Genomic DNA, 13,688 nt, shown 5'->3' on the forward strand with positions numbered 1-13,688 from the left:
AGCCAGTAACCTTGCTGTTCTTTAAATTATTATTATTAATAACATTCTAAGGATCAGTGCAGCATTTGGTTTGTTCACGAATACTGATAAGACCAAGGGTTTGTTCACGAATACTGATAAGACCAAGCTGATTGTATTTTCGAAATCATCTAGGCCTAAGCAGGCCTCCATGCATATCAACAACACAATTGTTCAGCAAGTGTCATTCTTCAAATATCTTGTGACTATAGAGACTGAGTATTGCAATCTAAAGAATGAAATATCCAGGATTGGGTAAGCCAAAAATTTGTTCAACACTTCGAAGGCCCTAAAGAAATAAATGTGTACCTGGATGAAAACCACTATATTAAGGGCCTTTTTTTTTTTTTTTTGGTGAAATAAAACTGTTGATTTCGGTGTTAAAACTGAAGCTATTTCGAGAAATAAATGGTCATACTGATCGATGTTATCAGTGAAATCTTCTTTGTAGTAGCGTACTGGTTAAATGTAACTAATTTTGTGATAAGTGGTTTTAAAGTAAACTCTTGTAATGTATCATTGTTTAAATCTAAATCTTAGAAAAACTAAATATGCAAACTGTTATAGAAACAGGTCCGCCTCTGTGGTGTAGTGGTTAGCGTGATTAGCTGCCACCCGCAAAGGCCCAGGTTTGATTCCCGGATCTGCCACGAAAATTGAAAAGTGGCACGAGGGCTGGAATGGGGTCCACTCAGCCTCAGGTCAACTGAGCAGAGGTGGGTTCGATTCCCTCCTCATCCATTCTCGAAGTGGTTTTCTGTTGTTTCCCACTTCTCCTCCAGGCAAATGCCGGGACGGTACCTAACTTAAGGCCACGGCCGCTTCATTCCCTCTTCCTTATCTATCCCATCCAATTCTTCCATCCCTTTACAAGGCCCCAGTTCAGCATAGCAGGTGAGGCCGCCTGGGCGACGTACTGGTCATTCTACCAAGTTGTATCCCCGACTCAAAGTCTCGATCTGCCTTGTAATATAAATATATTTTTCTAGACATTGAATTACTTGTCTCCAAAGTAGAAACTAAGCATGGTTTCAACATATCAGGATGCAGAGCTGTGTGACAGTCAGAAAGTGTCTTTCTGTAAGCAGAGAAGCCCCTCTCGCTGACAACATTAGACGTCTGAAACCATAATGCTTGCGAACACTTGGATGCAAATTCATTGTGCTTTTTTATAATAGCTCCTAAAACTTTGCTAACACTGTCTTCTTTAATTTCCTCTAGCAGATGTGCTTTCATTGCATTTTGCAAAGTCATATAGCCCTGGAAGGTGTTCATGGATATGCTCTTTCTCCCCAGCCGGGGACGAGTGGCTCAGATGGTTGAGGCGCTGGCTTTTTGACCCCAACTTAGCAGGTTCAATCATGGCTCAGTCCAGTGGTATTTGAAGGAGTTCAAATACGTCACCCTCATGTCACTAGTTTACTGGCAAGTAAAAGAACTCCCGCGGGACAACATTCCGGCATCTCGGGCGTCTCCAAAAGCCGTGAAAGTAGTTAGTGGGACATAAAAACAATAACATTATTATTACTCAAACAGGCGATTTATTTACAATAGGCCTACCAATACCATCATATTTTACAGTAAAGACAGTACCTATTATTTATTCCTTTTATATTCATCCTCTTCCTTATGCCAGGATCATCCAATTTTTCTACAGGAATGTTGGCTTGCATGAATGCTTTTGTTGTGTCTATTACAAATTGCTATCATTTTTCAACTCCTTTACGATGTGTAAAGTATCGCCGATTGTTATTTGCCACTTAGAATTATGTTCATTTGCTTCATTTTGATTCTCTGCAGTGTTTATTGCACGTTCCCACTTTACGAATATTACCGGTACACTATTTATACATTATAATCTTTCTTGCATCAAATACATAGAACCCCTCACTGTTGTATTCTTCGTCCCTCCAAAAGCCACTTGTGACTTAATTTTTCAGCATTTTTATACTTCAATGTTGGACATTTGCCGATAAAGTTTTGTAAGTAACGATCTCTCATTGCGCACTGCTGTATCTATGATCGGTCTTAGTATCTTGTTACGACCACAAAGCTAGGCTACTTGTTGTAATCGATAACAGATATCGATTTTTATCAACTGCCTTAGAGATTGCGGAAGGGAAAGTCTTATATAGACAGGAAAGAAGATACCAAAAAAATTTGTGGGTATCGTTATTACCAAAAAATACAGCCCCTACACTATATATATTTATTTAATAAAACCGAGCTTTCTGCCAAATTCATTGGCCTTTATCAGGGCACGTACAATTCTGCCTCTGACAGTGAGCAAAGAAATTCTTTGAAGGAACATGGAAGTCAGGACCGTACTATACACAGCCTACCCCACAAACTGGACTCAAGGATCGCCGTGCTGTGCTAGTTGGGAGAAAAGTTTCTGATTCACCGCCCTCTGTCGACAGTTTCTTGAGTGCGTCCCGCTGTGCCATGGTGGTGTTATGCATGTATTTCTGCAGAACAGGTCTCCATTCTCCTATTCACCAGTAGGCCCTAGAGATCTCAACCATCAGCTCTGAGTTTGGATGTTGTGATGCTATGTTTTCCCTGTCCTCCATGGTTTTGAATGCTGCATGGTCAGCCCTTTACTGGAGAGGCAGATTGATGCCTTTGATGTACTCTGACAGAACAATGCTTCAAATATCCTGAATAGAAAGGAACAATGTCCTCAACTTCTCGAATACATAAAAAGAACTTCTAAGAATTTTTTTTTTTACAATCTTACTTCATATTACACCAACTGATCTAATGGTGACGATGGGATAGGAAAGGGCTAGGAGTGGGAAGGACGAGACCATGGGGTGAAAATGGGAAACGGAAAACCATCTTCAGAGCTGCCAACCGCGGGGTTCGAACCCACTATCCCCCTAATACAACCTCACAGCTGTGCGACCCTAACCGCATGGCTAAGTTGCTCAGTAGGCCTATATACATTTACAGTACATTGCACCATTGGTTATTATGAGTAGCTTCCAGTGAATGCCATGGCAACCACTGTTGGAGAGTCTTATCTCATTCTGCTATCAACAAATACGTTTTTTGTTTTTTTTTTATGAGAGGGGAAAACGATAAAACCAGAAGTAAACTTAAAAGTATAAGGATATCTATAGTTTAGCTTACACTAAAATATCCAAAATTTTGAGATGATTTTTAGCAATGATAACTTACTGGAATAAGATGAGTTGGAAATGCTTCAACAAGCTTCTGACGAAGCCAAACGAAATCATTGTACCTCCGTCGGACCACATATTCTGTAGCATCAAATTCGGCGCGAGATGTCTAAAATCAGAAACGTGTAACAGGTTGCATATCACTCTTAAAATAATATTGAAGGAAGTGAACTGTTATCAAATTATACTGCATACCCTTGTGGTTATTCGGAACGTGATATACGTCTCCAAAGTATCAAGATGCTTCTGAGGATTGTCAACTTTGACCTGCAAGTCTCGAGTGTCCAAGCCAAATTCTGACATCTCTTGGTCTGGTAACGTAGAGAAACTCTCTATCGAAGGCGAAGCTACCTATAAATAGTAAGGGATACTTAACATAGACGCGATATTCCATCTGCTCTCTTACCTGAGTTCTGGAGATCATTCAGAAAAGTAATAAAAGAAACAAACATAAGCATATGACAGATAGGGAGGGGTGGCCTCAGCTATGGAATGTTAAGACTAGACATAGAAAAATTACGAGGAGATCAAGGATCATTATATTTACCACTGAGCCTTCCAATGACGTGCTGCAATTCGACATTATGTCGGTATCCTTACTATCTTGCTTTTTCATCACTGATGATTTACACTCGGAAGATACTTCCAATACAGCTGTCTCTTCAGTATCCGCCATTTTTTGTATTGCAAGTCTGAGATAGCAGACACGGAACGGATACTAGAATATCATCACTGTATCCAATACAAAGACAAATAAATGATTGCTTATTTGTGTGAACCAGCACTATATTATAAATTTAATGCTTAAAAGTAACTTCAAACCCGATCATCTGTGTGAACGTGCTGTTCAATTTTTCTTCATCACGCCTTTTGTGTTTATATGGTTGTTTAGTTCATTTTCTAGACCTCTTTGGTGGGGAGGCGTGTTTCAGCTGTTAAATTACTATTGAGTTGTGGTTCAGCAAGATGGTTGACACCGGGTCTGTAATGTGATAATATTTAGTCTTTAGAGTGTTTAGACTCATTCTTTAAAATGAACAAAGAAATGACATTGGACGACGAATACGAATTGGATGAAGAAGAACTGAACTCGAGGATTTTTAATGACGTAGAGCCAGTTACATGGTTGAACGATGATGACTCTGATGTCAACATGTTTTTCCATAGGGTTGATTCAGATCAAATTATATATCAAACTAAGAAAAAGAAATGTAAGATGATAGGTAAATATGTGATGGGTGATTTATTAGGAGAGGGAAGTTATGGCAAAGTGAAGGAAATGCTTGACTCAGAGACTTTATGTAGAAGAGCTGTAAAAATACTTAAGAAACGAAAACTTAGGAGGATACCAAATGGTGAACAAAACGTACAGAGGTGAGAAAACTCACTCATTCACCCTGGAAGTCACTTATCTCGGGTTGTAATTCTCTAGTGCTCATTTTTAGAAAATGTGGACTCTGTGTGAACAATGAAGGATAGTTGTAGGTAGTAGATGTGTGTACTTAACTTTCATGTTTCAGAGAAATTCAGCTTCTCAAGATACTGAAACATAGGAATGTGATAAGTCTGGTGGATGTATTGTATAATGAAGAAAAACAGAAGATGTATATGATTCTCGAATACTGTGTCGGAGTTCTGCAGGATATGCTTGAAAGTACCCCTCAGAAGAAGTTCCCCGTTTGGCAAGCGCATGGGTTTGTACCTCTGGCATTTATTGGATTAAAGGGAGTAGAGTAGTACGAGATATTTACTGTAAAGAATACCATTTCAGTCATTTCAACCCTGTTCGTCTTAGCATGGAGAAACAAACTCTCAGTATTTTTTAAACCCAGTAAATTTTGCTCCACGTAGAATTAACTTAAATAGCTGCATTCTTCACCATATTACTACTATGATTTGCAGTAACATTTCTTGTATTTCTAGGTATTTTAGCCAGCTGGTTGATGGATTAGAGTATCTTCATAGCAAAGGAATTGTACACAAAGATATCAAGCCTGGGAATCTTCTACTTAGTCTTGATGGGACTTTAAAAATTTCAGATCTTGGAGTGGCTGAGGTAAGCACTTACTATGGAACATTAACACTTACAAAAGGTCATCGACTGTATGATGATTACCATAGCTTATGCTGTAAATTGTGTAAGGTATAGGTATTCTTTGAAGGTTGAGTCAAATGTTCCAATTTTACAATACCAAGATTCTTTATTATCTAATTATTTACAAATCTTTTTTAAAAATATGATGGGACATGTTTTGTCTAACTTGTAGACATCATCAGCCGCAAGAGTCTTTTAAGAGAAAGCAACAAGGACAAAGCAACACATTAAAATAATTCGCGTAGCCAAATACGTCAATTAAAATGGTGAAGAGTGTTCAGGATTGTTCAGAGCACAACATTTAAAAATATATTGTTGGCATTAAAATTAAAATTGTCCATATGGGATGATTCAGTAAAACTTGTTAAAATTCTTCGTTTTGAAGGTGCTGTGTTGACATACAATATTCTGTTGTGTCGGTGAAAGTTTGATAATATGGTGCACAATGTTAAATCCAGTAGCAATAAAAACGATTTATAAGGAATACAGTGAGCGGATGTTATGGTTGTCTTATTGGCATGATGTTGACATTTTTTGCAGAGAACTTACGTGGAATATTTGAACATGATAACGTGTGTGGAATGTGCAGTAAAGGGCCCTAGAACGATAATGATAGCTGTTTTTAGTGTTAAAATAGGCAAGTTTTTGTATTTTGTGATATAGGCCCTAAAGCAATAAAATAAAAAAATAATAAAGAGTGCAGCACATCTGATTACTTACGTTCTCGCCTGTTCAAAAGCGACTAGTACAGCGTGGATGATTGTGGCTGACTGGGGGCGAACTATGGAGGTCGTGTGTGATAGGAGCGGGTATGAGGGCAGAGTAGGGGAAGGTTGGAATCAATAGGCAGGGAGCTATCACGTGGAAACTTGTTTGTAAGTTTGTCAAAGTAGAAACTTTTAAGCAATGCCTACAAACAAGCTTCCACGTGATAGCTCCCTGCCTATTGATTCCAACCTTCCCCTACTCTGCCCTCATACCAGCTCCCATCACACACGATCTCCATCGTTCGCCCCCAGTCAGCCACAATCATCCACGCTGAACTAGTCGCTCTCGAACAGGCGAGAACGTAAGTAATCTGATGTGCAGCACTCTTTATATTTTTTTATTTTATTGCCTTATAACACAAAATACAAAAACTTGCCTATTTTAACACTAAAAACAGCTATCATTCTCGTTCTAGGGCCCTTGACTGCACATTCCACACATGTTATCATGTTCAAATATTCCACCTAACTTCTCAGCAAGAAATGTCAACATCATGCCAATAAGACGACCTTAACATCCGCTCAATGGATTCCTTATACATCATTTTTATTGCTACTGGATTTAACATTGTGCACCATATTATCAAACTTTCACAGACGCAACAGAATATTGTATGTCAACACAGCACCTTCAAAAAGAAGAATTTTAACAACAAGTTTTACTGAATCATCCCATATGGACAATTTTAATTTTAATGCCAACAATATATTTTTAAGTGTTGTGCTCTGAACAATCCTGAACACTCTTCACCATTTTAATTGACGTATTTGGCTACCCGAATTATTTTAATGTGTTGCTTTGTCCTTGTTGCTTTCTCTTAAAGACTCTTGCGGCTGATGATGTCTACAAGTTAGACGAAACATGTCCCGTCATATTTTTAAAAATGATTTGTAAATAATTAGATAATGAATCTTGGTATTGTAAAGGTGGAACATTTGACTCAACCTTCAAAGTATACTTACGACAATACGGGCTTTACAATGAAGTTCATTTTATGTAAAAGGTATATTTATTATCGCCACACTTTATCTTGGTACATTTACACCCTAGTGCTGAATCGGTCGACCTCGGCAATCTTCGAGATTCGTACTGGCAACCTTTGAAACACAAATTATGAATAGCTTAAGCATCGTTGTGCGACATCTGGCGTACACTTTACGTACTAGTACTGTTGTTTACACAGCAAAGCCAAACTATAGAATTCCTGCTAGGAACAAGATTCGCATCGAGAAATGTTATATAATGTGTATGTGACATAGTTGTTGGCTTAAGATAATAACAGTTTAGAAACTTCATATCGATCGATCATATTCTCGATTCAATTCAGATTTCGTTTTCATTCAGTTGGCAGCACTATCGGAACCGGGACAGCTCCCTCCTTACTCCTCACCCCTGTACACAAATGCACCAAGATAAAGTGTGCCGATAATACATTACATTTAGTTCTATAGGTATGATAAAATACTTTTGATTATGAAAAGATCATCAGAACAAAATGTCATATTTAAGGAAAGAAATTATAAGGAACTTTGCCTTTATGGAAGATTCATTACCCACCAACAAGCGAGTACAAGAAGCATCAATATCTAGCCCCATAATGGAAGTAGGAAGCATTTCAATTCTTGGAGGGCCTTGTATTAAAAAAAAAAAAAGGTAAGAACCTGGTCAGGAGAGCGAGAATTGGTCAAGAGAGTTCTGAAGAAGAGATGGAAGGATTTTACCCAAAATGATAAATGATTGTATTGTGAGATTCAACTAGGCGTGTATGGTTGTCAAACCAAGCTTACCAATTTCAAAATCTTTTGAATAGAGTTATAAAGGGTGAAATACCCTTATCAAAGGAAGTCTTCAACAGTGCACCAAACATGAACTCTTGACACACACACAAACACGCACAACTACATTATCGAGCAGTGAACATTCTGTTCAGTAGAGATTAATGGGAGAAATTACCTATATAATACGGAGCCTTTCAAAGCGTAAGCGCCCTGCATAATACGGTGATCGATTATCGTATAAGCTAACTAGACCAAAAATAATTAAACTACTATCCACACACCTACACAAGCTCTAAAGATGTAAAGTAAACCAATAATTTTAGATTTCTAATCCCTTTATGTCTTTATTTCACTTAGAATGTACTGAGTAGCCTTCTCCTTGCAATCTAGTTTTATGCAACCTGCTGCATTTACTACAGTTATGAAATACATCGGACCCCCCTCCCTAATCTGGGGTAATATAACGAGTTATGTGGTTACAAGATAGAAGAGAGCAGAAATCGTGATCACCACTGTTAATTCATTACAGGTACCTGGAATGAATCTGTAAAACGAGCATAGATACGAAGAATACGTATGGTACGTTACAGCAGGACATGCACACAGACCAGAAACATTTATTGTTTAGGCTGGTAACTGCCTGTACTTGGCAAGCCTTGCAATAGTTTACTTAGCAGGGGCGCGATTGAAGTATCATAGGCTCGAGGGTATGGAGGATCAAAACCCATGTAAGTTTTTTTTTTTACAGCCAGTTGCTTGGGGTGTGGCTAGGTTACATACTTTTCCACAAGCTGATTTGTTTATGTGGCCCTGAAAGGGCTGCTGGTATCATGGCATAGAATATGGAGCTCGGTTGGATGAGGCTGGGAAACATGTAACAGGATTTTGGTAGATTTCAGTCACTGCAGATTTCATTTAGGACCGTCACGCAGGTGGCAGATTTCCTATCAGTTGCTTGCCTAGACTTTTTGTAAATAACTTCAAAGGAAATGGAAATTTATTTAACATCTCCTTTGGTAAGTTATTCCAATCCTTAAATCTTCTAAAGATGTAAAGTAAGCCAATAATTTTAGATTTCTAATCCCTTTATGTCTTTATTTCACTTAGAACGTCTTCTTCTTTTCTTCATGGGGCCTCTAAATATTAGTTCCTAATTAGCGTCGACCTCTTAAGATCTTTTGCTACCATGTTTTTCCTTCATTCCCACCTGGATAGGCTATACCTGCTCCCTTCACAAAGCTGCAGGTTGTTCTTATTAAGTCGTCTTGGATTTTTTCTCTCTCTTCACCTGGTAGTCCTAGAGTAGGAGAGTCTGATTCTACCCAGCGCCTCACATTCAAAAAGTATGTGTTCAGCTGATTCCTCTGCTTCATTGCATTTCCTACATATATTGTCTCTTATTACTCCAATTCTGTGTAGGTGTTTTTTTAGATGGCAATGTCCTTTTAACAGTCCCACTACCCATCTTATATTTTCTCTGCTGAGTTTCAGCAGTTTTTTAGTATGCTTCTTGTTTGGTCCTTTTATCAGTTCCTTTGCAAGCCTGCATCGTGGAGTATTTTTCCAGTTTCTTTTGTACCCATTTTCATATGTAGTGTCGGGCTAGGATTGATCTCTCAGGTCTTCCCCCATGGATCCCTCCTCCTGTGCCATCCCCAGTCTTTGAGCCATCAGTCCACCACCCTATATCTTCTTTTTCAGTATTTCATTTGTTGATATCCCAGACTTCTTTTTTATTATCTGGGTCTCAAACGGTTTTTCAAAGTTGTACTTTGGTATGATATGATCAGAAGGCATGTGTAGAACTTCCTTGGTTGTTACTCTGTTAATTTTACAGTGTCCTAGATTGGGTCTTTGTGCCTCTGATTGTGCAGGTCTACATGAACTCATTGTAGCCAGTCCTTTTATGAAATTGTATAGTGATGGGAGGTCTAGTAAAGTATTCAAGGCTTCTGTCGGCGTAGTTCTCATAGCCCCAGTTATGGCTATGCATGCCATTCAATCTATCCAATCAAGCTATCCAATCTACTACTTTTTCCTTGGCTTACTTTCTGCCATAAATGATTGCAGCATAGGCCATCAACGGTCTAATGATTTTTGTATATATCCACAATATTATTGATGTTCTTAGGCCCCATGTCTTCCCCACGGCTCTTTTTCATGAATATACAGCAAGTTCTTGGTCCGGGTTATGTTCCTTTCTATATGTGGATTCCAGGTTAGATTTTTATCTAACACTACACCTAGGTGCAGTGCCTGTTCTTCCATATATATATATATATATATATATATATATCTTGCCCATAGAGCTTCAGTGATCTCTTTTCGCTAATTTCTTCCTTCTTGTAAAAGGGACCAGAGTTATCTTGTTCGGGTTGACTGATAGTTGTTCTTCCCAACACCAGTTGTCCACAAGGTTAAGTGATCTTTACATGAGGTCCTGGATAATACTTATCACCTTACTTCGTACCACAGTCACTAGGTCGTCTGTGTATCCTTGTGTATAAAAACCTTGTTCGTTGAGCATAGCCATGATTTTTTTCACCACGAGGTTCCACAGCAGGGGAGAAAGAACTCCTCCCTGAGCACAGCCTTGGGTGGCCCTAACCGTCAGCGTTTCTTTAAACAGGGTTGCTTTTATCTTCTTTCAGTCTAGCATGGATTTAATCCATTTGATGACGGTTTTACTTTGCTCTTTTCCAATGCTTTGATCATAGGGTCATAGGTTGTATTGCTGAAGGCTCCTTCTGTATCTACAAATGCTGCCAGTGCAATTTCTTTATATTCTAGATTTTCCTCTAGTTTACAAACTAACTGGTGGAGTGCTACTTCAGTGGATCTGCCAGGTCTATATGCAAACTGATTTTCATGTAACGTTGAGTTAATTTGCACCGTTCTTCTGGTATATTTATCCAGAATTTTCTCCATTGCTTTCAGCATGAAGGAGGTTAAACATAATGGTCTATATGCTTTGGCTTGGGCATAATTTGCCCTTCCAGGCTTAGGTTGAATACTGCTTTGGCTTCAGACCATGATTTCGGCACATACCCTAAAGCTAGACTAGCTCTGAAAAGGTCCGTCAGGGCATGGGCGAGTATCAGAAGTATCTCATCTGGCCCTGGAGCCTTTATAGGATGAAATGTGTCTATTGCCCATTTTACATGGTTATGTTTTATTATTCTGTTGGCACAGTTCCAGTCTGCCCTTCGAGCTCCGGTCTCTGTTCCAACCGTTTCTTCTTCTGTCATCTCCTCAGCCTCAGGAAAGTTACATGCCATTAGTATCTCCAGCGGATCCCTCCCCGCCTGAGTAAATGACCTATCTGGTTTCTCCAGTGTCCCCACTTGATTTATATGGGTTGCTTTCAGAACCTTCTGGAGCCTTGCTGTTTCAGTGTGTGGTTCCACTTTCTCACAGAACAGTCTCCAAGATTTTCTTTTTGCTTTCTGTATCTCTAGGTTATACTCGGTGAGTTTCCTGCGATATACGTCCCACATACCATTTTTAGATGATATTCTATACTACATCCTAACCTCTTTCTTCATTTTGGCTAGTTTGTTGTTCCACCACCTTACTTTTTTGGTGTTTTTCTTTTCTTTGAGAGGACAGTTTTCATGGAATTGAGTCTATAATGGCCTCTAAGGGTAAGAACATACCGAAGATGCATCGCAGCTTGCGGTTTACGTCGCGGTCGATGGAGGGTGAACATACCGGGGAGGTTTACCTTTCAGTGTTCTGAAATGTGTTTACAATGAGTGGACATAATGTTTAGATCGCCGCGTTCAAGTTAAAGATAGTTTATCCTCTATTGCTGAGCTTTTACTTCTCTACATGTAATATGGGCTTACTAAGTTAGGAGAACAGTGTTAATAATAAAACTTACCTGTTGCTCCGAATTTTGCTGCTATTTTCTTCCATTCCCTAGACAAAAGATGTCTGTTGTGGTGCAGTTTATTACGTTTGTCCCATATTGCTGGAGTATTAAATATCACATCTGTTAGCTCGTCTTTCATAATAATCAGCTGTGACGCAACAGTAGATAGCAAGACGATAACAGCTAAGAATACGCGGGCTCTGTAAACACCTGGATCAAGGACATAGTAGAACGGGGGATAAATATCACGTGATCTCAATCTGGACCAGCCAATCAGGAGCGAGCTACATCGATGCCTCCTGTTCTACAGCGATGGAAATGCAAACTTTGTCATCGCACTAGACCTCCCTGGTAAATCGCGATGTTGAATGGAAGCGAGCATTTTTTACATGAACTGTTCCATTTAAAACAGTGTGTTTGTGTTACCAGGAGGTGACATCGAGGCATCGACCGCGATGTAAACCGCGAGCTCCAATGCATCTTCGGTATGTTCTTACCCTAATAGTTCCACTACCATATCCAATTCTTTTTGTCCTCTCATGTTAGTTGGAATTTTTTGTACAGCCTTCCCTAGAACTTCTCTCTATCTATCCCAGTTAGTTCTTTTTGGGTCTCTGTACATCTCAATCCCACATAGTCTCGCATCTATAGCAAATTGGATGTACTGGTGGTCTGCCAGTGATGGTTCCTTCAGCATCTTCCAGTCTTTAATAAAGTTTGCAATATGTGTAGTGCTTAGTGTAATGTCTATTACCTCCCTACGATTTTTATTTATAAATGTAGGTTTGTTTCCTCGGTTTAGTATCGTCAACTCAGTTCCAGTAATAAACTCTAGTAAAGTTCGTGTTGCCCCATGCGATGTGGTGTGAATTTGCATCTGTTCCAAGGACTAGGTGTTCGCCTTTCCTCTTTGCGTTGCAAATTAGGTTCAGTACTTCTTGTGATGGGGGCATATTAGTTGAGTCATATGGGAGGTATGCAGAGCCTATGGTTATTTCTCTGGGTCCCGCCTAATTTCCAAGTTTAACCTTGGCCACGGTTAAGTCCCGTGAACAGTGTTTCTGCAACATAAGACATTTTAATTTCCTGTTCACAAGAAGACATGTTCTGGGTATTTCTGATGTTACCTCCAGATTCCGCCAGCCCTGCTACTCTGCCCTTGACTACCCATGGCTCTTGAATAAGGGCCACGTCAATAGTCTTGGACTTGAACTTACTGGCGAAATAGGCCACAGCTGCTTTTTTATGCTGAAGATTGTCCTGAAGGACCTTCAGCTCTATCTTTATCAACATTGGGTTTCGTTTTTCCCCTCATGACCTGAAAGTTGATCTGTCCAAGTCCGAGCTTAGCCTTTAAGCTTCTCTTTTTGAGCTCTTCAAAGTCTCTTTCACCAAGGGCTAAAACGACTGTTCTTCCAGTGTTATCGATTGAAGTTGCATTCAGCACTGTCCACTCTTGTGTTAGAAGTTTGGTATCGTGCTAATTGATTCTGACAGCAGTCTGCTCTACTGGAGCTTCTGTTGCCATTTCTTGTTTTGAGTCGATGACAGCCTGTCCAATTGGGACTTCTGTCTCCATTTTTTCATCTTGGGCTTGCTCCCGGATCTGCTCTACAGGAACTTCCTTGGCTTCCCTTGATGTCGAAACTTTTGAAATTGGTTCTTTATAAGCATCCATATTTCAATCAATCATAGGGTTTTTGCCCCTTCTAGGGCTCTGAGCGTCGTTCTTATCATCCAGGTGAGGCATACAGCCAGACATTGTCCTCCCGCAACTCAGGCTCTCCGTAGCAGAGACCACGCCCCTCAGTCGTCCATCCAGCCGTCCGCCCCTGGCCCGAACCTAGCCAGGTTTGTTCCCCCTTCAGTAGGGCTACTTACATGGTCTCCACTTGGCAATATCATGACTGAGTTCACAGCCATGACTTTTCCCCTAGGTTGGGATCACCCCTTTCCCAACCCGCGGCTCA

At 39.7% G+C, this 13,688-nt stretch overlaps 2 protein-coding genes across 5 annotated transcripts in view; one reads left to right on the forward strand and one right to left on the reverse strand.

Moving 5' to 3' along the window:
- Nucleotides 1-4,162, reverse strand: part of LOC136857734 (sorting nexin-7) — a 115,829-nt gene extending 111,667 nt beyond the window's left edge. The window contains exons 1-3 of the mRNA XM_067136618.2: nt 3,751-4,162; nt 3,399-3,554; nt 3,202-3,312 (exon numbers count right to left, since the gene is read on the reverse strand). Of these exons, the coding sequence (XP_066992719.1) occupies nt 3,202-3,312; nt 3,399-3,554; nt 3,751-3,879 (396 nt within the window). The 5' untranslated portion in view covers nt 3,880-4,162. The remainder of the gene's footprint in view (nt 1-3,201; nt 3,313-3,398; nt 3,555-3,750) is intronic.
- LOC136857735 (serine/threonine-protein kinase STK11) overlaps nt 4,155-13,688 on the forward strand; it is a 150,022-nt gene continuing 140,488 nt past the window's right edge. For all 4 annotated transcript variants that reach the window (XM_067136620.2, XM_067136622.2, XM_067136621.2 and 1 more), the window contains exons 1-3: nt 4,155-4,577; nt 4,724-4,897; nt 5,127-5,259. In XM_067136620.2, the coding sequence (XP_066992721.1) occupies nt 4,237-4,577; nt 4,724-4,897; nt 5,127-5,259 (648 nt within the window). In that variant the 5' untranslated portion in view covers nt 4,155-4,236. The remainder of the gene's footprint in view (nt 4,578-4,723; nt 4,898-5,126; nt 5,260-13,688) is intronic.

Source organism: Anabrus simplex, chromosome 1, assembly GCF_040414725.1.
Source record: "Anabrus simplex isolate iqAnaSimp1 chromosome 1, ASM4041472v1, whole genome shotgun sequence".
NCBI lineage: Eukaryota > Metazoa > Arthropoda > Insecta > Orthoptera > Tettigoniidae > Anabrus > Anabrus simplex.